General features: G+C 44.7%; 1 protein-coding gene across 1 annotated transcript in view; it reads right to left on the reverse strand.

The window, feature by feature from the left end:
- Positions 1 to 13,463, reverse strand: part of SCIN (scinderin) — a 46,386-nt gene extending 32,923 nt beyond the window's left edge. The window contains exons 1-3 of the mRNA XM_035130115.2: positions 13,021 to 13,463; positions 8,926 to 9,080; positions 7,305 to 7,466 (exon numbers count right to left, since the gene is read on the reverse strand). Coding sequence (XP_034986006.2) covers positions 7,305 to 7,466; positions 8,926 to 9,080; positions 13,021 to 13,222 — 519 coding nt within the window. The 5' untranslated portion in view covers positions 13,223 to 13,463. The remainder of the gene's footprint in view (positions 1 to 7,304; positions 7,467 to 8,925; positions 9,081 to 13,020) is intronic.
- Between the last annotated feature and the right edge of the window lie 12,069 nt (positions 13,464 to 25,532).

Below are 25,532 nucleotides of genomic sequence, written 5' to 3' on the forward strand. Positions count from 1 at the left end.
CTAAGTTCATTCCTGACACAATAAACCATGGTTTACTCATTGTGGCATCACAAAGCTGCATCTGTGTCTACAGATTAGTATACAGATCAGTTGCATCTACATGGAAGAATGATTCATAACTGTTTCTGTTAAGGCAGTGATGGCGAACCTATGACACGCTTGTCGGACATGACACGCAGAGCCCTCGCTGCTGACATGCGCCCCATCAGCCCATTCGCACTGTTGTTGGTTCCCCCCCCCATTTGTTCTCCCGCTCCTCCTACAGCTTGTCTCCACTAGAGCTTGTCTCCGCTACAGCTTGTCTCCGCTGTTAAAACCAGGATCTTTTGTTGTTGTTGCTGCTGGTAGCCAGAGATTGGTTTTTTAACCCTTTCTGTGCTGTTTTTTCTGGCGCTTCGGCAGACTGTGATAGGGTGTAACAGCGTTCATTTTTTAACCTGTTCTGTGCTGGGTTTTTTGGCGCTTTGGCAGACTACGTCAGTGCTGCGTGTTAGTTCCAGTGAAGGTATTATTCGTCATTTATTTCTGTTCTCTTCCCCCCCCCCCAAAAAAGCACAGCAGCTTTGGGGCATCCCCCCAAAAAAGCAAAGCAACTTTTGCACATCCCAAAAAAACCTCCAAAACTTTGGTCAGCAGCTCCCCCAAAAAGCTCAACAATTCTGGGCATTTGTGATAAAGAAGGGGGGTTTGGTTTGGTTTGGTTAAATAATTAGTTTTTAGTTTATTAAATACAGTTATATATTACAATTATACATTTTTGTTATTTAAACTATAAATATCGTGAAATTATGGGTTTTTTCCTCGAAGTGACACACCACCTGAGTTATGCTCGATTTTTTGGCAAATTTTGACACACCAAGCTCAAAAGGTTGCCCATCACTGTGTTAAGGATTGGCATGAATGGTTATTTGACACTATATGCTGGTTGCTATAGGTTCTCAGAGTTCCTTATGAAGAGGGGTTGACTTTGGAACCAATCTGGGAATTGTAGCTCCATGTGGAGAATAGGCGTCTCCTAAAAGCTTTCGGAACCCTTAATGAATTACAGCTCCCAGAATTCTTGGGGGAAGCAAAGACTGCTTAAAGTGGCAACACAGTGCTTTGTAAGTATTTGGTGTGAAGGCAACTCATGGTAGCCCTTGATGGCAGCCCTGCCTGGGGATCCCTTTGCTGCCAAAGATGAAGGCTTCTTTGATTTGCCCTGGCATCCCAGTCATTCGTTTAGCCATTCGTTTCTGTTTTCTTAATTATTGTTTCACAGTTCACAGCTGGCTCTTCTTAATTGCTGTCACTGTGGCTTTGATTGCTGCATTTTGATTGTTTCATTTCATTCTTTTAATTGTTCACCGCCCTGGGAGATTATGCTAAAGGACAACTAACAAGCTGGCTGAATAAATAAATCCCGCAAACTCATCCAAATAAGCTTGTATGGAAGCAGAAGCTTTAATTCAAAGACAAGCTGCAAATAATTTGACAACAGAATCACATGGAATGAACAGATTTTGGTAGCCTAAAAGTAGAAAAACAGAAAGGTGGAATAAGATGACTCAACAGGTCCTAGTTTATGTGCTTTGCCTAAAATTTATCTCCAATAATAAACATCTTGTTCCTCAGTCCACAGGCCTTTTGGCATATAATGAATCCATTCTGAGCACATACCCAAGAATACAGCGTTTTCTACTTACCAGTGAAAGGAGTACTAAATGAAACTAAGTCCTCGCCCACTTTCTAAACCAAACAGCTTCACTATTCACAATTCTGAATTCTGATTCGTATTCCAAAAATGCTACTACAGTGGTACATTGGGTTACAGACGCTTCAGGTTACAGACTCAGCTAACCCAGAAATAGTACCTCGGGTTAAGAACTTTGCTTCAGGATGAGAACAGAAATTGCTCAGCGGCAGCGGGAGGCCCCATTAGCTAAAGTGGTGTCTCAGGTTAAGAACAGTTTCAGGTTAAGAACGGACCTCCAGAACGAATGGCATTCTTAACCCGAGGTACCACTGTAAAAGCACTTGGCATGTGCCTGAAGTCAAGACAGCTATTAATTCCCCTGCCTGCTGTGAATGGGTCCCATTTGGTGAGGTCTGACACAACTCTTTACAATTTTAATAAAAGCCGAGTATCTGAAAGCCAGCTGTGAAAGGCTTCTAAACTTTCAGAAAAGCAAGAGTAGATAAACATTCCAGATTGCTAGGCAGCAACATCTAATTCAAATGACCTCCCTATTTGACCGACAAGTCGGTTTTCGCCAAGCCACATCCTTCATCATCAGGCGTTGGGCACATAAACATGCAGCTCAGCTGAAAGAGGTGAGGACTGCTGTTGTTATCAGAGACAGGCAGGACTCTGAGGGGGGGGTGAGGAGGCAAGAGGGATGGAGGGTCATGGGGCCAGTGATTTGTGCACAAGGCAGGAGTCAGGGCTTGGGGAAGAAGGAAACTCAGGGCTGTCGGAGATAGGGGAAGAGTTGCAGGGAGGGCAGGAAGAGGAGAAAGAGCCGGTCCCTGAGAGAGTTGAGCCATTAGGATCTCCTCAGTCCAATGTCTCCAAGGCCAAGGAGGGCCCCTATGCGCCAGGTGCAAAGGCGGAAGATGCAGGCTACTTGCATGAGCCGCTTCAGGCAAAGGAATTTGAGTTTGGGAAGAGGTGTGGTCATGCTGTTGCATCAGTGGTCCAGTTCAGGGCACAAGCTTGGAGGGGAGTAGATGCCTAGCTAGTTACATAGCAGGAGGCATGTACTGTATTTTCCTGTGTATAAGACTACTTTTTAACCCAGGAAAATCTTCTCAAAAGTTGGGGGTCGTCTTATACACCAGGTCGTCTTATATGCAGCTGCAGAAGCGATTTCTGGAGCTGCGGACATTTTGGAAATGGGCAGCGTGCCGCCAGAAATCACTCCTGCGCATGTCCAGATGCGATTTTCAGCTTCCAGACATGCGCAGAAGCGATTTCTGGTGCTGCGGACATTTTGGATATGGGCAGTGCGGGCATGTCCGGCCCATGGGCGATCGTAGGAAGAGGGGTAGTCTTATACGGCGAGTATATCCCAAACTCTAAATTTTAGCTGGAAAAGTTGGGGGTCGTCTTATATGCCCAGTCATCTTATACGCCAGAAAATATGGTATATATGTTGTGCAACTTGGGAGATGCTGAAATTCAGTGCTTTGCCAATAAATAAACTACCACCTGCTTGTTCTACTTAGGCTGAGTGTGCACATGCATTTGTTCACAAGCACCACTGATCACCACTGAAAACCTAAGGTTTTCTTTAAAGCTTTGCTGATTTTATTTGTGTTCTATTGATACCTTGTCTATACTTTTTTAAAAAAATAGTTTTGCTTAATTTGGCTGCATCCCATCAATAATTTTATTATGTACCCCATTGAGGGTTTTATATTTAAGCGATCTATCAATCCTTCTAAAGAAACAATCAAGATCCATGTTCACTTTGAATGGTAATTGAAATGTACATCCTGGTTTTGGTTCCATATTTTAGGGAGACTCCCACTTCCAAACATTTCCAATGACATTTATACATGTGTCTTCTATTCTGCAAAAACAGGTGGCGGCCATTCTGCATGGGGGTTCCATTATTGGGCCCCCATATGCATCAGCGGAGCAAGCATCAGCTCTCCTCACCCCCATTCTGCCCCCTGTTCTGCCCTCTTCCAGGTCGAAAAGGACCCACGTGTCGGCAGTCGCATGTCAACTGGATGCACACAAAATGGCTGTCGCCTGTACCACATAACCTACCAGCAGCATGCTGATGAAATATGTCATTAAATCGTTTTCAGGAAGGAGCGGGGAGCTGTGTTGTACCTTGAAAAGGGGTTGTACAAAAGTGGGCACAGACAAATGAGAATCAAGTGAGAGTTGCTCCTAGCCGTGTTAAGACAAGATTTCCAGACTGGTCAATTCTAGAACATTCTGTTTGTTCCATCAGTGAAGCCTTGCCCTGGGCTGACCAGAAAAAGTACAGTTTTTTCCTGTGACATTTGTCATCTTCCTTTCAAATAATAATAATAATAATAATAATAATAATAATAATAATAATTTTATTGTTTATAACCTGCCCATCTGGCTGGGTTTCCTCAGCCACTCTGGGTGGCTTCCAGCAAGATATAAAAAATAATAAAATGTCAGACATTAAAAACTTCCCTTAACAGGGCTGACTTCAGATGTTTCCTAAAAGTTGTGTAATTCTTTATCTCCCTGACAATTGATGGGAGGGCGTTCAGTCGTTATTCAGCCGTTTTTATCCCCTGCTGTGGTTGCAGCCTTGTGGCAGATTTATTGTACTGGGGCCTTGCTTTATCATTTAATAAAATTGAATTTTATCCTTTTTTCATTTTGTGGTCTGGATGCTTGTTCCCAATTACATGATCTGTTTAACCCTTGTGTTTATGTGTATCATCATTCTCACAGTAAGGAATCCTTACTGGCCTGGAAATGAGGTAGTGGCAATGCAGTCAAGTGAGAGATCTAATCAGCCTATTAACATCATTTTTGAGTGTTGAAAGGCATCCCAGAACAATATTTAGACAGACAAACAGGTGTCCCCAGCACAACCTCTGAACTGATAATGAAAACCTCTTTTTTTTCCTCACACACACATAAACTAAATAAAAGGACATGTGGACATTAAGAAAACAAAAAGAAGAAACAGTAATTGGGATGTTTCAAAGTCTTCATTGCCAGGGCCGTCTTAAGTGTACCGGGCGCCGTGGTGCAATGATCCCTCCAGCGCCCCTCGCACTCCACTGGGCAGGGCCAGGCGCAGAGGGCAGCCGGAGGGCATGGCACAACAGGCAGGGAAGCTGTCAGCTGTGCTCTGTCTCCGCCTGCTCGGCTGAAGCGAGACAGCAGCAGCAACAGCAGTGAAGCTGCCTCCGTAGAAGGAAACCTGGACCTGGGCCTGGGCTACCTTCCACCCATACTCCTTCAAGTCACAGCGAGCACAGACAGTGCTGTCCCACAATGCTCCGCGGCACCTCATTTGCATGCATCCGCGCCAGTCAGCCCAATGGGAAGGGCGGCCCTGTTCATTGCACAATTCTGTACATTAACAGTGAACTCATGCTGTATGTGTGGATTCTTATGTAGCCAAAATGGAATCACCCACGCACAAGAGGGAAGTGTGAGTAGGGTTGAGGAGACCTCGAGAAATACAAAAAAGGTTATTTTTAAAACTCTAAACTGGGGAAGACCCAATGCAAACTGACAGATTGCAGATTCACTGCTGGTGGACAAATGGAAAATTTGAGGAGGGTAAAATGGAGTTTCCTGGAAGAGCTGGCTGGAACCCTGACAGGAAGCACTTTTACTCTGCAGCATTTTATTGCTGGTCCAAATTGTTTCAAAGCACATATTGCCTTCTAGAGAAATGTTCTTTCAGCTGCAGCTAATAGCATCTCATTGCTGATTTTACAAAGTATTCTGCATTTTCATTATCTTAGTTGTGCAATGTTTATTGGTGGCCAGTACAAACGGTTATGCGAACGTAGCAGAATATTCTCATTTAGCAACGCTAGTGTGCATTTGCTATGGAAGGCTTTGCCAAATTAATCAGGTTAATTGTTTAGTAAGGCACCTGAATTTCCAGTTCTTGTTTCACGTACAGTAAATGCCAAACAGATGCACAACCACGTAGGGATATGAAATGAAAAAATCTCAGCATCTCTTGGCTTAGTCAAGAAACAGAAAACATAGCTCAAAGCATTTAAAAATACATACATATATATATATATGCAAATAACATATGAAAATATACTGCATGGACAAACACCAAGGCTCCATGGAAGCTGTGTTTGCAATCCATAGACCTGATCTGGTTACAAAAGTAAATCAACAAGATTTGAAGGCTGTCGTGTGTTTCCTCACCACACCCTCAAAATAATCTGCCACTCTGTCTAATAAATTGTATCACGGCGATCCCAACATTCCTCAGGACAGCAGTACAACAGAGCTGAATGACCTTTCAACACACACAAAAGCAACATTCTGAAGTGACCCAACTGTAATTATGGACATAAATATGTTTATTCTACAATATTCTTATTCAGAAAAAAGCAAGTTTTTCCTTCAAAACTCTAGATTGGGGGTGGGGGATCTGTGGCCCTCCAAATATTACTGTACTCCCACTTCCATCAGCCCCAGCCAACATGGTTAGAGATGATGGGATTTGGAGTTCTTCAACAACAGGAAAGCCATAGGTTTCCACACCCCTGTTTTTAGCTCACAGCATCTTCCTTCTGTGTTCTCTCCAACCTTTCACAATGGGCTGCTAATTCTCAGTTCTTTGCAATGTTAAATCATGAACATTCAGCCTGAGTCCCTATTGACCACCTGATAATGAATACTACATCCTTGACCAGGTCATAGCTGCCAAGTTATCCCTTTTTAAAAGGGATTTTCCCTTATGCTGAATAGGCTTCCTCGCGAGAAAAGGGAAAACTTGGCAGCTATGGACCAGGTCTCATGCCACTGCCCTAAGTAAAATTTAATCTTTTGACCACACAAGGGGAGTAAACAAGATGAAGGGAAATAGCAAATCTGATTCCAATCCTGAGAAATCCTGGGTTTTTCCAATACATCTCACATATGGTTGTTTCTGTCTTTGAATCAGAACTCCATTAAGATGAAGGTATTCCTTTTTAACCAAGCTTTGTTGGGGCTATTTTAAAGGTAAAGGTAAAGGGGCCCCTGACCATCAGGTCCAGTCGTGTCCGACTCTGGGGTTGTGGCGCTCATCTCGCTCTATAGGCCGAGGGAGCCAGCGTTTGTCCGCAGACAGCTTCCGGGTCATGTGGCCAGCATGACAAAGCCGCTTCTGGCGAACCAGAGCAGCGCACGGAAACGCCGTTTACCTTCCCGCTGGAGCGGTCCCTATTTATCTACTTGCACTTTGATGTGCTTTCAAACTGCTAGGTGGGCAGGAGTTGGGACCGAGCAACAGGAGCTCACCCCATTGCAGGGATTCGAACCGCTGACCTTCTGATCAGCAAGCCCTAGACTCTGTGGTTTAACCCACAGCACCACCTGGGTCCCTGGGGCTATTTTAGAGCATTACAAATTCTAGCAAATATTATTTCCTGTTGGTCTTTTATCTGCTTAAATGCTTCAAAGGATGTGGTAAGCAGCGAACCAGTGCTTGTGACAGAAGTTATTTTGAGTCTAATATCACAGAGGAAGTGTTTGTAATGTATAGAGAAGATCTTGGTTTGGGGCTCAGACTTAATCATATGGCAGTTTTTGTAGGAGATTTTGTTGCTTTGGAAAACTTCATTCCTTGACCACTTACCGTTCCAAGATCAACAATGAAGCAGTCTCCTTTGTTGAAACTGTCCCAGCTAAGGGGAACTTCTGTGGCTCTAATCACTCTCCGGCCTTTGATATGCAGAAGTCTTCGTGCGCTGAGGTCATTGGTGATGACGTGATTAAAGCCCGAGGCAACACCACCTGCCTAAATAAAGTGAAGCACATTAGGGTTAGTTGGTTTCTGTGATGGAGTATATAAGGACCTAGTACACATATACAGAAGCAGATCATACATCACACCAAACCAGTTTTGCACTAACACAGAAAACAGTTTGAAACCTGAGAAGATGGCCAGGGAGATAGACCAGTTGCTTCTTCTGGGTGGGCTTAGAATCATAGAATAGAATCGTAGAGTTGGAAGAGACCACAAGGGCCATCCAGTCCAACTTCCTGCCAAGCAGGAAACACCATCAAAGCATTCTTGACATATGCCTGTCAAGCCTCCGCTTAAAGACCTCCAAAAGAGGAGACTCCACCACACTCCTTGGCAGCAAATTCCACTGCTGAACAGCTCTTACTGTCAGGAAGTTCTTCCTAACGTTTAGGTGGAATCTTCTTTCTTGTAGTTTGAATCCATTGCTCCGTATCCGCTTCTCTGGAGCAGCAGAAAACAACCTTTCTCCCTCCTCTATATGACATCCTTTTATATATTTGAACATGGCTGTCATATCACCCCTTAACCTTCTCTTCTCCAGGCTAAACATATCCAGCTCCCTAAGCCGTTCCTCATAAGGCATCGTTTCCAGGCCTTTGACCATTTTGGTTGCCCTCCTCTGGACACGTTCCAGCTTGTCAGTATCCTTCTTGAACTGTGGTGCCCAGAACTGGACACAATACTCCACGTGAGGTCTGACCAGAGCAGAATACAGTGGTACTATTACTACCCTAGATCTAGGTGCTTTACTCCTATTGATGCAGCCCAGAATTGCATTGACTTTTTTAGCTACTGCATCACACTGTTGACTCATGTCAAGTTTGTGGTCTACCATGACTCCTAGATCCTTTTCACATGTACTGCTCTCAAGCCAGGTGTCACCCATCCTGTATTTGTGCCTTTCATTTCCCCCCCCCCCAAGTGTAGTACTTCTTGCACTTCCTTGGAAAGGACAAGTTTGACGTTTGAGGCTGTACCTGGATCCATCTTTGTCACTGAAAGATCAGGTGGCCTCAGTGCCTTTTACCAGCTATAGCTGATACATCATCAACAGCAGCCATTTTTGGACAGGGATGGTTAGGTAACCTTAGTGGTGTCCAAACTTGTTGGTCCAACCAAAGTTGTTCACCTTTTCTTAGGATTGAAGTTGTCCCCCGACTGGTGGGACATAGACTTGATTATTGCAATGAACTCTACGTGGGGCTGCCCTATTGAACTTCCAGCACTTATTGAAGACTTTTTAAAAGAATTATTCCAGCATGCATTTTAATTGATGTGTGATTTTACAGTCTTAATTGATTTTGATTTTTTTTTGTATCGTATCTTTGTAAACCACTTAGAGACTATTGTTTGCTTCAAGCTCTGCTTTAACACTTGTAACTTTCTTTTAGTTCCCTTTTCAAAGGTTCCAATTATTGTAGAAACATCACACAATCACACTATTACGTACCTTATACTTTATGCCGCCTTTGAAATATCCAACGAATTGCGTAGACTCATATCCCTGGATTTCCCGATGCTGAACAGGCTTTCCTCCAAGATAATCATCCATCTGAACCGTAAAGATAGCTGCTGCGGTACTTTCATCCTGACTGCACTCTTTTCCTAGAACCAGACAGAAATGTTCTTAATAATATTCTCGATTTCCTAAAGTATTTTTCCTAAAATAAGAATATTTAGAGGAGCAAAATAACAAAGAAGGGCAAACTTTTACAGATTAAATGCCTGCCTGTACAATAAAGGTAAATGGACCCCTGACCATTAGGTCCAGTCGTGACCGACTCTGGGGTTGTGCGCTCATCTTGCATTATTGGCCAAGGGAGCCGGCGTATAGCTTCCAGGTCATGTGGCCAGCATGGCAAAGCCGCTTCTGGCAAATCAGAGCAGCACACGGAAACGCCGTTTACCTTCCCACTGTAGCGGTTCCTATTTACTTGCATTTTGACGTGCTTTCGAACTGCTAGGTTGGCAGGAGCTGGGACCAAACAACGGGAGCTCACCCCGTCACAGGGATTCGAACCACCGACCTTCTGATCAGCAAGCCCTAGGCTCAGTGGTTTAAAGTATTTTTCCTAAAATAAGAATATTTAGAGGAGCAAAATAGCAAAGAAGGGCAAACTATTACAGATTAAATGCCTGCCTGTACAATACAGTACAGTTAAATTATTTTAGATGCCATGAGTTCCTCCTAAGGATGATGTCCTCCACATGATGTCCTCCACATACATTGACCAGGTTCCAAAGAGTGCAGTTTTGACTTATGTCTATTTATTTATTACATTTATATCCCGCTTTCCTTCCAAGGAGCTAATGGTGCTCTACTTGATTTTCCTCACCCTCTTGTCACAGGAGCCCTGTGAGATAGGTTAAGCTGAGGCCTAGTGACAGGTCCATGGTCGCCTTCTGAGTTTCATGGCTGAGATCAAGTTGAACTCTATCTAGTTGGGGTCCTACTGAACTGAATGCTACGTAACACTCTTGATGTCTCCATTCCCACATGGCTGTGTCCACTCTAATCCAAATCAGAGCCCCATTTGATGCTCTTCAGAATCTGTACTTCTGAAGTACTGGTAATTCACAACTTCAAAATATAACCTTTAATAATCTCCCATCACATGCAGCCAAAGAAGGTATCTTCAGGTCCAGAATTTTGTTTTGTGTACCAAACAAAAGCCGTGTGTGTGTGTGTGTGTGTGTGTGTGTGTGTGTGTGTGTATGAAACCTCAGGTCAAAATGGAAATTGGCAGATGTAGATAGAGAGTTTTCATCAAGAGATATACGAGTTGAGCACAAAACCAAGCAGAAAAAGATTTACACACTGCCAGATCTTCTCCTGGGAGGCACTGGCCCCTTTCAGCATTTTAGGCCCCTAGCCATGATAATAATAATAATAATAATAATAATAATAATAATAATAATAATAATATGATGATGATGATGATGATGATACACGTAAACAAAATAAGGCACCCCTGCCAAAAAAATAATGAACGGTTTGCTTATATAATCTGCATATCTGAGACGGCATGTACATCACAGTCCAATCTTGTGCCATCAGAAAGGAAATATTTTTAAATTAATATGGATGAACATTTTAAACTCAGGTTGGATGGCCATCTGTCAAGGATGCTTTGGTTGAGACTCCTGCATTGCAAGGGTTTGGACTAGATGACCCCCGGGGTCCCTTCAAATTCTACAATTCTATGATTCTTTAATGTGACAAAACCTATTATCAGCTAACCCCAAAAATGCCTTTCACCAAACCACATCTCTTCGTTGATTCACTACGCAGCTCTGAGCTGACAAAGTGTGTTGCATTTTGGTCCAATGTGCATAAGCACAAGCTGTGGAACTTATCAAATGCCTCCAAAATCGCCAAGAGTCTAAATCTGAGGGGCCCAACATTTGAGCTTGAGACCCAGGCCAAAGGGCCCTCCTTCTACCCTCCCCCCACCCATATCGGCCCTGCACACAACCTCTTCTGCAAACCACAGGAGATACTTAAACACAAGGCAACACAGCACCGCGGGTGGCAAAATTCATTAGCAAAACTGCCAACTCCCTCGACTTGCCAGTAGCCTCTGGTTCTTTCTGCAGAAAAACGAGTTTACCACATTTTATGCGCACATTACTCCTTGCAACATTCACCTGGCACTGTGAAATGAGCTGATCTAGAAAAGAGCTCTTTGGAGGAAAGGTGACTATCGATGTAATAAATAAATGTTTATTTTGTTTTCTGCTTTCAATTGCTCTGCTTTCATCGTTTGCTTTTGCATTACTTATATGCTATTGCGATTTCTGATGCGATGATCTTGATGGAAATGTTGTCCACTAATTTTTAGTGCTTTGTTATGATTGTGAGCTGCTTTGAGCTCAATATTGCAGTTGGAAAAACAGTGTACAAACATTAAATCAAATTCCAACCCCTACTTAGCCATGAAGCTCACTAGGTTATTTGGGCCAGTCATTCTCTCTCAATCTAACCGACTTTATAGGGTTGTTGTGAGGATAAAGAGGGAGAAACATGTATGCCACCCTGAACACCTTGGGGGAAAAGTGGGATAGAAACATTATTATTATTTTAAAAAACTATTTCTAAAAAGAGAGGCAACATCATTCAGGACAGTATGGGAGCCCTGCCATCTCTCCTGGAAGGAAGCCTTGAACCTCAGTTCCAGATATGCAGGGACTTAAGGCATTTGCTGTGTACATGCTCAGGAATACTTTTTACAATTATTATAAAATATTAATTCATAACTGTTTTTTTAAATATGGAGCAGGACCAAAGCAAGGAAAAGGTGACACTAAAAGGGTTGGACCCTAAGACCAAGATTAACATTACCTGCAAGTTCCTGGTATCTGCAAAGAAACAAACTCTTATGTCACCTTGAAGATTCATTGTAACAAGAGCTTCTCTTTTGCATTTATTGTAGGTAGGAGGCAAATCTGGTTCCTCCTTTCTGGCACATGTCACCTTGGAAGGCACCGGATTTAGCCACATTGTGGGAACCCACAATAAATATGTTGATAATATCATTCTTTCTACAAAGCCACATGTGTGTGCAGAGCTTTAAAGGGCACAAGAGGGCAGGTCCCTGCCTGCGGAGAGTTCACAATCTAGACTGAATGGTGCCATAAGATTCCTCTTTGTAGCACCTACAACAGATATCTGCTGCTTACAAAACAGCTCGGGTGCTGAGCTCCTTTGCAACTCATCTTCTGGAACCAGCCTTGCAACACCAAAGATGACACACACACATCTCCCCGCCAGCACTTTAAATCCTATAATCTGTGCCCCGAAGGAGAAACAGAATTCTGCAGAAACATTATGGCACCAGCTGGGTAATACTGCCAAAACATTTTGACAGCAAACTCAGGCGATTGACAGGACACTGTGTTGCATCTGCTTTGCACATGAAGGTGCTCAGTTTCAAAACTCAGCATCCCCAGGTAAAAGCTGGTAAAGATTCCTGCCTGAAACCCTGGGCAGTGGATGCCTGTCAGTGTATAACTGAGCAAGTTGCACCAATGATACCAAGCAGCTTCCTAATAATGTGTAGCAGCAACGAGGAAGAGGGGGTATCAGGAGCCAACACAGAAGGAGAGACAGTATGGTGTAATGGTTAGAGCGCCAGACTAGGGCCTGGGAGAATCAGGATTCAAATCACCACTTGGGATTTGAAGCTTGTGAAGTTCACCTTGGGCCAGCCACTGTCTCACATCCTAACCTACCTGACAGGGTTGTTGGGAGGATAAAATGGGAACACCTCGCATTTCGACCAGGAGCCGCTTTCCCAAGCTCCCTTGAGCAAAGCGTGAGAAAACAGAGATTTGGAAAAAGCACCTTCCTGCTGAGCGTGTCAAACTCTCTTGAGTAGAAGAGATTGGCTCATCCACAAAAACTTCCAGACCGGCGGGGGAAGCAGCCAAAAACAAAAGCGCATCATGTGGCCCCTTAAAGCCTAGAAGCAGGTGCCGCTAGACCAGGAGCTGGCTGATTTTGCTCCCTCGCTTCTGCCCTGCATCCACCCCCGCTGTCCCGTACCTAGCCAGTAGTGCAGATTGTAGAAGGTGGCGTTGCTCCTCTTGACCGTGTGCAGCACCAAGTAGGCGTCGCCCACGTAGAAGTTGCCGTGCAACGGTTCGGGCACCGGCACCAGATCCAGTTTCTCGATCCGCCAGATCTGCAGCCCAGCCCGCTGGCCCGCACTGGCGAACTCTTTGTGGTACAGCTCCGGGGGCGCCATCGATGCTCCTCCTGCCCCGATGTCAACCAGCGAAATCCTTCCCGAAGTGGCGCAAAGTTGAGCGTAAAAGCGCACGAGCTTTAAACCCACTTTGCAATTACGCAGCCGGACGGAGTTTGCAAAGCCGGCGCTGCAGCTTCCCTGTTTTATGGCACGAGCGCTGCGTTTGCACAGCCAAGGGGCGAGGCCTGTCAGTTCCCCAAGAGGCGGGTCTTGCGGTTGTATCTCTCCCCAGAGCCGACGGGGCGGTCGGGAGAGGCCTCGCTGCGCCCAGCCCCAAGCGCACCTATGGCAAGGCGAGGGCGCGCGGAGGGCAGGAGCTGCTGCTCAAAGGCCGCTTGTGCGTCGAGGAACCGCAGGAAAACCTCCAAAGTGCTGCTCAACTCTCCTCTCAATCCCGGCCTTGTTCTCTCTCCTCTTTGGAAGCGATTCATTCTTACAGCAGTTCCAGCCAACGCCTGTCTACAAATCTATATAAAGCTGTCGGTGCCATTTCTTTCTCCAATTTTAAGGACCAGGGACGTCATTCCTTGAATATGTGAAATAAGAAGGTTTTTTTAGTCTCTGAGCATGCACAGAGTGCTTCCCTTTCCTCTGCCTTTGAGGAGCTGCTGAGGAAAGGATCCTGGGTGGATTTGCAGCTGGAGAAAACTCATCCTTCATCTGTTTCAGAAATGCACACACTTTAATAAAGTATAGGCTGCTTTGGTGAAGCAGTGCCAACTCTGGTGGTTGTGCCAGTTTCAGCTGGACAAAGCAGAAGTATTCCTGTGTGAGAAGAGAGGCAGGGCAAGGTTGATAAAGGGATACAGGAAGTCAACATATCTGTTTATACATTATACACAAGGCTGTATACATGCTATTAAAGCAAACCTGAAGCACATTTTCCCCTTTCAAAGAATTCCAGGCCCTGTAGTTTTATCCCCCACTGAGGTACAATTCCCAGCAGCCCTTGACAAACTACAGTACCCACCATTTTCTGAGGGAAAGAATGTATTTTGGACATGTTTGGAAGGTATAGGGTGCACCAAAGGTCCATCTAGCTCTCCAGGGTTTCTGATGGAGGATATTCCCAAGCCATCCCTGGAGATACCAGGGCTTGAACCTGGGGCTTACATGCAAGGCTCTGCCACTGAGCTATGGCCCTTCCTCACTTACTGAGGCTCCACACTCGCCCCATTACAATGTATATACTGTAGGTTGAATTGTTTTTGTTGGAAGCTAGTCCATGTCGAAAGCAGTATGTTGCTTTAGCTGAAGGAACATCTCCACCCCCATCATTCAGCCCAAACACTGAGGTCCAGCTCCGAGGGCCTTCTGGTGGTTCCCTCACTGCAAGAAGTAAGGTTACAGGGAACCAAGCAGAGGGCCTTCTCGGTGGTGGAACGCCCTCCCATCAGATGTCAAGGACTTTTAGAAGACATCTGAAGGCAGCCCTGTTTAGGGAAGTTTTTAATGTTTGGTGTTTTATCCTGTTTTTAATATTCTGTTGGGAGCCGCCCAGAGTGGTTGGAGACACCCAGCCAGATGGACGGGGTATAAGTAAATTATTATTATTAATTATTAATTATTATTATTACTATTACTATTACTATTATAGCCAGGCCTCTACATGAAGTGAGTGTGTGTCCCCAGAACCCTCAGCAGCCTTGAGGAAATGGTACATGGAAACAGCCCGGCTGCTGACAATTTATTTTCCCGTCTTGTTTGTTTGTTTGTTATCTGCCTTTTGATTGAATGATATGTCTAAAGTGGATTATGCAATACTGTACCGTATAATATATCAGTTTCAGAATGGATTGCAGCTTTGGCTTCATCAAGCAAGAGTGGATCAGCTAAGAGAGGTGTTGAGGAGGATGGTTATTAATATTCATTAATTAAGTTTATCGCCTTCCACACTCTCATGTCAAGGTGATGTACAAGTTACAATAAAAGAAAAAGCAACATCCCCAGTGTGATCAATCTCAGAAGCGTGCTCAATTAAAACATACAGAGTTCTGAGTGCAATGAATCCTTTTTCTACTTTTGAACCTCTTAAATATTGGCCCGAAGCAAAGGGCAGGAGACTGATAGAACACACACACACACACACACACACACACACACACACACACCGAGCCCTGTGGCACTCTAAAGATTACAGTCATACCTCGGTTTAAGTATGCCTCAGTTTGAGTATTTTTAGTTTAAGTACTCCGCGGACCCGTCTGGAACGGACTAATCCACTTTCCATTACTTTCAGTGGGAAAGTTCACTTCAGGTTTAGTACACTTCAGGTTTAGTAAGAACTTCCGGAACCAATTACACTCATACGCTTCAGGCTGAGTACTCTGCGGACCCGTCTGGAACAGATTAATCCACTTTCCATTACTTTCAATGGGAAAGTTCACTTCAGGTTAAGTACGCTTCAGTTTAAGTACTCCACAGACCGTCTGGAACGGATTAATCCACTTTCCATTACTTTCGATGGGAAAGTTCGCTTCAGGTTAGGTACGCTTCAGGTTAAGTACAGACTTCTGGAACCAATTGTGTTTGTAAACTGAGGTACCACTGTAATAGGATGGAGGTGGCCTATACTCAGGTGGTATACAGCCAGCTTCTTGAAATTCCAGGGGACCCTGTGTGTGTTTATTGCATAATACGCGCAATATCAGCCTTCTGGGATTCACCAGTAAGAGAAACTAGAGCCACCCTAGGTATCTAGCACATCACAGCAAAATTGTGCCTTTTTACCCCTGTCCAATAATGAAATCGGCACACTGGACACAAAAATGTAAGTGCTGTACTCAGCAATTAAATTAAAGAACCCTCCACTTTCCCCCCAGTATTAAAAGAAGGGGAGAAATCTAAGACAGCATATGCAGCTTGCTAGGAATCAGATGAGATGCTTTGCTTGCTAAATTCAGGGGCCGAAGAACAGTTTGACTGACAATATTGGCAGCTAACAATATTGGTTTGAAACAAAAGACTTAACGGAACAGGTGGGTTTTGAGCTGGGATATGAAAGAACAGATCGTGAAGCTGAGGCTCCAATACTTTGGCCACCTCATGAGAAGAGAAGAATCCTTGGAAAAGACCCTGATGTTGGGAAAGATTGAGGGCACTAGGAGAAGGGGACGACAGAGGACAAGATGGTTGGACAGTGTTCTCGAAGCTACGAACATGAGTTTGACCAAACTGCGGGAGGCAGTGCAAGACAGGAGTGCCTGGCGTGCTCTGGTCCATGGGGTCACGAAGTGTCGGACACGACTAAACAACAACAACAACAAATGAAAGAACAGCAAGAGACGGCATCGTACAAGGTGAGCTCAGAGGCGGTTTGAAGCATAAGGGGTAGGAAACACAGACTGAGAAAAGTAGACCTTCAGCTTGGCTGAGGGGGGTGGAGCTGCAGGAACGAAGGTCATGGAAAGCTACGTATTTGGATATAAGAGAAGGAAGTATGATGCTTGTTAACAATATTTGCTAGCGAACAATATCAATGCAGAGCAAAATGCTTACTCAGCAACTTAGGCTGCATACCTGCTAATCCGCCTGGAACGCAAAAATGTAGTTTTTCTTGATCTGGAATCGTTCAGGCTTAGCTTCTTTCATTCATGATTGATTCTTAATCCTGCCATCTGCAAGGGTGGGTGTGGTTGCTAGTTTTAGGTTGTGTTTTCATTTTAATATTCTGTTTTAATGTAATATTTTTAGACTATACGCCACATAGAGTCTTTTAGACTGCTTTGTGTCTTCTAAACTGCTAATGTCCTACCTGTGGCAGTCCAGCATTTATAATACTTGCTCACAAGTGTTTAGTGTCCCCCCCCCCCACGCATATGCTAAGTTGTTGAGTAAGCAGTTTGGTTTGCACCAGTTCTGTTAGCTACTAATATTGTGAAACTGGCATGCCATAAGACCCCTGCCCCCACTGCCAGACCTTAGCAACCATCTGCTTCATATGCTGACTAAGTTTGTTTCATGCTGGAGAAAGTGGGTGTCTTTAACTGCTGACTACCATACTTGCATTTTTGGATCAATTGTGCCAGTTTCAATATGTCCTGGGCAGGCCAGGTCTTCCTGTTATATACCTGCTGGGATTGACAAGGCATCTGACCCTCACCTGAATCTCATAGCTCTCCTGACGAGTGCTTTGATCTGCCCACCAGATACCAGGCACTCTATTATTCAAATTAGGCCCCAGTGTTTTTGCTACAACCCCCTTCTCAATTAAGTAATGAATTTTAATCTAGAATTTAGATTCTCAAAACTTTCTTATTTGTTAATTCAAGCAAGTAAACTACTGCTCTCACTTCATTACAAACAGTATTTCTACCTGCAGCACACTTGAGCAAACCTGCTCCTCTTCCTTTCACAGATATTGTTGCCAGGGCTGGTGCGTCCATTAAGGCGAACTAGGCAGCTGCCTAGGGCATCAAAATGGAGGGGGCGCTGGCCAGCCTGCCCCCCGCCCCCCGCCCCCCAGTGCTGCCTGGGGCCGCCTCCCCTGCACCTGTCAATGTTGAGCGGCTTCAGGCCGCTATCCCGAGGCACGCGTGTGGAGGCGGCCCCAGGCTCGCGCTCCACTGGTGTGGAGTAAAGCTTAGTGCTGGATGTAGTCTAGACCAGGGTTTCCTAACCTTGGGTTTCCAGCTACAATTCCAGACTACAATTCCCATCATCCCTGACCACTATTTTCTATTTTTCTATTTTCTATTTTTTTATTTTTTCTATTTATTTTTTATTAAGGGGGGGCGCCAGGAGGTGATCTCGCCTAGGGCGCAAAAAACCCTAGCACCGGCCCTGATTGTTGCCATTTGCAACTGTAGCTGCCTCCTATAACTTGATATTTCTGGATAGTTTTGATGAACTGCAAAATGACATTTTGCCCTGCCCTCACATGAAGTCTTGGGTTTGCAATTTGGGGAGAGGGGAGACTGCCCACTGGGGAGCGGGCTGGCTGGCAAGACCCCCTAGATTTAGAGGCCCTTGGCTTCAGCCTACTTAACCTATACATAAATCCGGCACTGGGTCAAGGTGGCCGCCGACCCTCTGCCTCCGCCATCGCTGCAGCTTCAACGTCCTGAACGTATAGTGTTTATTTATTTATTTAGCCACGGTGACACCCCCAGCTGACCAGATTGGTCGACCCAAGGAGTGACGCAGCCGGGGACTCCCTAATGGCATGGGGGCTGACCACACCCACCACGCAGAGGGGAGAGCTCGTGACAAGCCCACAAAAAGGAAATGGCTTTGGTGGGCAGGCGCTCGGGGGTCACAAGAGATTGCTTTTTCAAAATTGCCGGGGGGGGGGCATTTGAAACCGGACTTTGGACATGGCTGCATTAAATGAAATCTGGGGATGGATTTTGTCAGCGGACAGATTTGTAAACTGTCCCCGGGAAATGGGAATCTCTGGTAATCATAACATATCATCAGGAAGGTGTGGACACACCCTTCACTGCCAAGACCACCTACATCTGTTTTCCAATGGACACACTGAAGGCTGCCAGAACTCACCGTGAACACCTCCCTTGTTCCCTTAAACTGGCAATGGCACCCACCTGAGAAGTGTCGAGTTTCTGCTGAAAAAAAATCCCTGGATTTACGGGGTGGGTGGGTGTGCAGCAGAACTTTCAAAGGTTTTCCTTTCTTTACCAAGCTGAAGTTTCTCACCTGAAAGCGGTTCCAGCGCTCAATAGATGCCATTAAGTCCTGAGAAAAAGGAAGCTCTGCTTTGAAGATCTCTCAATTGCTGATTGCTACATTTGCACGCACGCACGCGCGCACACACACACACTTTCCCACAACATCCTCCTAACAAATTATTACAAGAAAGTGACAGAAAAGGGGAAGGCTGGTTCCTCTTACGTGTCCCGCCAAAGTGCCTGGGTACCCTAAAACAGTACGTGTATCAGCACTGCTGCACTTTTTTTAAAAAAATGCTTCAGTCTCACACCATTTGGTGCAACCTTGGCAAGTATCAAGGTTGAGCAGGTCTAGGCTATGTTTGGTGTTTAGTGAAATGGTTGTTTAATTGATTCACCACTCTCTCAACTTGTAGAGCAACTTCCTGGTTACCTTAGCTCACTTTACTTTTTAGAAACACTGTATTTCAGGCATTCCTGAGATACTTTAGACAGACAATTAAAGCCCACTACTTGCATATGTAGGCAAATACTGAAGTCGTCAAGAGTAGTTTGGGGGGGGGGTTAAAAATAAATAAATAAATAAATATGACTAAAGATATGCTCAGAGTAGACTGGAAATAACTTGGAAATTGCAAACTCGTTGCCTAACAATCCATCCGATGACTGCTTTTGCTATGTGGCAAACTCAGCGCAGGTCCTGTCATGCCACACGGTGACAACAACAGGATGGTGCTATCAGTTGGCCTTCTGTTCCTATTGTATCTCCACCATTGACAACGTATTATGGCTGCCTTCAAACTGTCAGTATTTTGCAGGTAAGATTCAAGTGCATCCTGGAAATTAGGTTTGCATGATTAAAGTGGATTAGAGTGTTCTTTTGCCCTGGTGCAACAAATCTGCTTCTTAAAGAAACCTGAACTTTTTACGGTTAGGAAAGTGAAACAGGGGATGAATGAATGACTAGTGAGAAGTCACTGAAGGGAAAGCAGATCAGAATGCATGCTCAAGAAATCTTACCTCCACATACGGTAAGCTTTGGAGGAGCTCAGAGTTTTTTTTAATGATATATTTCTCACTCTGATTATAGAGAGATCCCCAAAGTAAAAGTCACTGCTAAATACTGGGCTTAATGCATGTTCTCACTGAGAGTCTAGCTTGCATTTAAAACTGGAATTGCCTTTACCTGTCCTTTCTTTTACCTGCTTTTTCTCACTGCTTTATAATCCAAACTCAAGCCAACTATTGCTTGCTATACTCTTCAAAAACACCATTATATGCTTCAGATTGAGTCACTATTCCTGAGTTACTTTAGACTGTGCACATTAATGGCCACTGTTTGGATACACAGCGGAACATTAAGGTCATTCAGAGCAGGTTATGAGGCTTTAGGTATACAAATGCTTTTAAGAGCTACTCCCTCCAGAGAATTGCACAAGGAAGCATTTATGTATTCTTCCTGCTTTTAATGGGGGAAATGGGGAGGTGGATTTACTGGTCAGCAGGTGTGTTGGCTTGTAAGTCACATGGCCCTAATAACAGGCTGTCAAATGGGCCACGGATGGGACTGAAATCTTTTGTCAGTGGTGGAAAAGGAAAAGGAGAAAGCTTTCTGATAGTTGGTCAAAGGGTTCCCCACACACTCCAGGGCTGATCTTTCCTGAGGTTGCTTGGAACTGTGTAGGTGGCCCCTTATGTGTTATCAAAAGAGGAAGCATGTTTTAAAACAACACACACACACACACACACACACACACACACACACACACACTGAACAACAAGTTTGTAGGCTGTGAGGCCTTGTCAAATAAGGCTCCAAAGACATTGGGTCCCTAGAGCCAGAGGGAGTTGGCTGTCAATCCAAGTGGGACAAAAGCAAATCATAGAATCATAGAGTTGGAAGGGACCCTGTGGATCATCTTCTAGTCCAACCCGCTGCAATGCAGGAATATGCAGCTGTCCCACACAGGAATTGAACCTGCAACCTTGGCATTATCAGCACCACACTCTAACCAACAGAGCTATCCAGATGTGTGGTCCCAATCACACAAGAGGCAGTGAAGAATTGGAGGGGCCAGAGGAAAGTTTCTTAACAGATCTGGGCAGGAGTTTAGGTCCCAAGCAGTCCATGTCTTCACACAGGAAACACTAAAGCTCCATAGACATGCATTTATTCTACTTTCCCAACTTGTCCTTACAGTTTCCCCATGTCCACAGAAATGCCTATTGTGGAGGGCTTTTGTAATGAGTGAAGTGTGTGGAATATGCATTGCATTGGTTGGACTAGAATTCAGGCATGTCCAATAGGTAGATCATGATCTACCAGTAGATCACTGGACGTCTGCAGTAGATCACTGGTAGATCATTGGCTCCCCCCAAAGAAGCTGAACAACTGTGGCTCCCCTAAAAGAAGTTCAACATTTTACCTCCTCCCTGAAAAAAATTCAACAACTTTGACCCAACCCTCCCCCCAAAATGAGCCTTCCTCCTTCCTAAAAAAAAGCTCAACAGTAGATCACTGCCAGTTTTTAACTCTGTGAGTAGATTGCAGTCTCTTGGGAGTTGGGCACCTCCGGACTAGATTATTCGAGTCCCTTCCAACTCTATGATTCTATTATTCTGAGTGACCCTAAGTGTGGGGTAGCAAATATGGCGCCTCCTTGATGTTTTGGACTGCAGCCAGCATGGTCAATAGTCAGGTTTGATTAGGAGTCATAGTCGACTCCACGACATCTGAAGGCTGCCATATTGGCTAATCCTGTCCTAATTGATCCACAGTCCTGAGGTAACAGGGGTCAGTTTTGTCTTTTCACAGAATGTATAGTGTATAGTGACACAATGTATAGTGATGTCACTTGGATTCCCACAACTTCACCCTACAAAAATCCAGAGCAAAAATCCATGAGATACCGGTACAATCCACCAGGGCCTTTTAATAAACATTGCCTGCTGAAGTGAATGGCATCACAAAATCATATATTCATAGAATTGTAGAGTTGGAAAGGACCCCAAGGATCACCGAGTCCAACCCTCTGCAATGCAGGAATCTCAACCAAATCACCCATGACAGATAGTCATCCCATCTGTTTAAAATACTTCCAAGTCCACCACCTCACGAGGGAGTCTGTTCCACAGTTGAACAGCTCTTCCTGTCAGAAAGTTATTCCTGATGTTTAATCAGAATCTCCTTTCTTGTAACTTGAAGCCAGTTGTTTTGGTCCTACGGTAGCCTTCCCTGTGACAGCCCTTTAGATATTTGAAGGTGGCTCTCATATCTCCTCTCAGTGTCTTCTTTTCAGGCTAAACACACCCAACTCCCTCAACTGTTTTTCATAAGGCTTGGTTTCCAGACCCTTGATCATCTTGGTTGCCTTCCTCTGCACAATATCCTCCTTAAACTGTGGGGCCCAGAACTGGACACAGTACTCCAGGTATGGCCTGACCAAAGCAGAACCAAGTGGGATTAGCTTTCTTTTAAAAACAAAACAAAACAGCATTAGCCTTTTTTGCTGCTGCATCACACTGTAGACTCATGTTAAGCTTGTTGACTTATGATAAGATCACTGGATCCTTTTCATATGCACTACTAACAAGACATTGATAAGTACCTGGAAAGCTCTGCTTTGCTGGGTGATACGTCCTCTCCCTGCTCTTTGAGTTCCTTTGGAGAAGGGATGGAATATAAATTTAATAAACAAATAAACCCTTCATAGTTTGTTCCCGCTTGACACAGTACACCACAGAGCATTCCCACCTTTACTTTCCAACATATTGTTTACACCACACAGTTTGTCTCTCACTGAACAAATGTGCGAAAGGCGTGATCTTTACCAACTATGATTCTATTATTCTTTAAACAGACACTTCCCTTTAACTTGCCATTACTGCCTGAAGAAAACCACAGGAGTAACGGTGAGAAGCATCTAGTCTGTATAAACAAATAGCAAGCTGAGTTTTCTTCGGTACAGCTCCCCTTGACTGTCTCAAAAATCCAAGAATCCAATGTTAGCAGAACATTAAGCAGCAGCTGAAACAATCCTCAAGCTATTTAGAGCGCTTGCATTGTTCTGTGATCAAATCTCATGATCATGTTATGAAGTACAGTAACAATCTTTACGACCTAAGTGGCCAGAATTAAAATCGGGTTTCATATTCTACCGAGCAGAAATCAGAATGGCTGGTGCGGATGAACTGCAACTGTACCAAGCCCGCCTAATTTATTTCCAGTTCTTGTTTTGCAACGGCTTTTCCCAAAGTATTTTGCAAAATGGATGTCAACAGCTAGCTCAGACAAGACATGCACAACAATGCAAAACTGTTTCAGAGCCCTAGGAGCCTCTCGTGCTATAAAAGCCCTCCACAAACTTTCAATTATTGTTTCCATTTGAACAAGACAGGAAATGAACTGTTCTACAGCTCTGTCTTGCAAAGGAACAGACAGATTCAAATTCCATTAAACTCAGCGCTTGGTCTTTCAACTGATTTCAAAGGGATCAAGGCCTCACAAGGACAGTGAAGCAAATTGGATCAGAAGCAAGAGGGACGGGTCTATTTCCAAGCTGTCTCAAGTGGCATTTACAGAAGATCTGGCTCTGTCTTCTAGGAATAGAAAGGACCAGAGTGTTTACTTCCTACCCCCCAACATGTTTAAGGTCCTGAGAGAAGCAAGCATTGTATGCTAAAGAGTGGGCAAAGCAACATTGCCTAAAAGGTTTCCAGTGCTAAGGAAGATCCCTTCTGCATCAAAGCTTTAGATGGTTCCTGTTTCCAGATATTAATAAGCACATCTCCAAAACACAAGGAAATTCCTTTTCTGTTTCTGATGCCTATTTTGACTCCAGGGAACAAGAGGAAGCTGCCTTGACGTTAGAAAGAGAGAAAACTGCCGGCGTTTTCAGAGTTATGTAACAAGCCTAATAGAGCAAACAAGGGTCCCTGTCAAAAATGTGGATTATCGGTCCAAAAAGCTACATGTATTTGACTTGTCTTTAAAAATCTCGTTCGTACTGTTAAAAATACATGGAAGAATTTAAGGCCTCATCTCATGGGTTGTGAATGCTAAAAATAAATACTTTGAATGGGGCACAAATACCATTGCACAAGATGATCATGACAACTTGTGCTGTATCCATGTAACAAGCTATCCATGTGACGTCTCCATTGGGGGAGCTAAATCATTTTATACCCTGGACTTAGTAGTCTTGCTGGGGTGGGGGGAGTGAGTGAGGGGGAGTGAAGCACACACCGTTTCATGCTTTACGATTGCTTCTACACTCCTTAAGAGTGTTACAGCAAAAACAACCATTTGCTAACTCCTTTTTTAAAAAAAGGAATACTCTGAGCATGTGCCCAGTTGTAGGTCCAGAGTGTAGCCTGCCAAATGGTGAAATGTGGGGCAGCCCCATGGTCATCATGGCAGCCATGAAGCCACCCCAGAGCCAGTTGCCTTGGCATGGATGTTGACATCCCCCAAAACCAGCAGTCTGGGAGTCCTCAACGCCGCATCTTGAGACCAGCTCAATAAAAGGACGAAGTGACCCAGTAGCAAGGATTGCCAGCATAAAACACAAATGCTGGAAGTACCAAAAGAGATGCTGTGGGCAGGGAAGAACCTTTAATGGTTTTATAGCTCAATAAAGAAAATCTACACAGTCAGGGCCAGATTTAGGTTTATTTTAAAAAAATCTTATATTTTGGAAATGTACATCCAGGTTTTTCCCCCTTTAAACTTTTTTGGGGCCCCCAAGAGAGTGGGGACCTAGGCTATAGCTTGTTTAGCTTATACGTAAATCCGGCACCGTACACTGTGAACATCTTTGTCATTCCCCTGCAGTAAGCAATGAATGGACTCGAGGCTTAGAGACAAACAGCAACTGCTGACCCAGCCTTTCGTTCTGGTGAGAGCTTTTGGTGCACGTGATGTGCTTTTCCAGGGAAACCACCTTTATACTCATTCATGGAGCTGTGAGAATTTTTTTTCAGTGGCCTGGCGAATGCTGTGTCTACAGTGTGCTTCCATACGCATGGGGCAGATAACACTCATTTGTGACAGGATCGTTTCCCCTTTGTTTTTAGATGCATGCATCCTATTGCCTTTATGTGACGTGAACTTTTACGCACCTGCATGTTGTGTGCTCATGCATGGGCTGAGTGCCTGTGTGCCTGCATTTCTGTGTGGTGTGTTGGAGTGACAGCTGTGGCCACGCCCACTTCAGCCACACCCACTTTTGCTTTGGTCACACCTTCTGTGTGGGCATGTGCCCACTCTGGGAAGTTGGCTGTAAAGAAGAGCTCTCTGTCCGAAAAAAGGTTGCCAACCCCCATGTGCAGTAAAGGTAAAGGTACCCCTGACCGTTGGGTCCAGTCGTGAACGACTCTGGGGTTGCGGCACTCATCTCGCTCTATAGGCCAAGGGAGCCGGTGTTTGTCCATAGACAGTTTTTCCGGGTCATGAGGCCAGCATGACTAAGCCGCTTCTGGCGAACCAGAGCAGCGCATGGAAACGCTGTTTACCTTCCCGCCAAGGCGGTTCCTATTTATCTACTTGCACTTTGATGTGCTTTCGAACTGCTAGGTGGGCAGGAGCTGGGACCGAACAACAGGAGCTCACCCCATCACGGGGATTCAAACCGCCGACCTTCCGATCGGCAAGTCCTAGGCTCCGTCTGATCCAAACCCAT

The sequence above is a fragment of the Zootoca vivipara genome, chromosome 12, assembly GCF_963506605.1.
Source record: "Zootoca vivipara chromosome 12, rZooViv1.1, whole genome shotgun sequence".
In the NCBI taxonomy this organism is placed as follows: domain Eukaryota; kingdom Metazoa; phylum Chordata; class Lepidosauria; order Squamata; family Lacertidae; genus Zootoca; species Zootoca vivipara.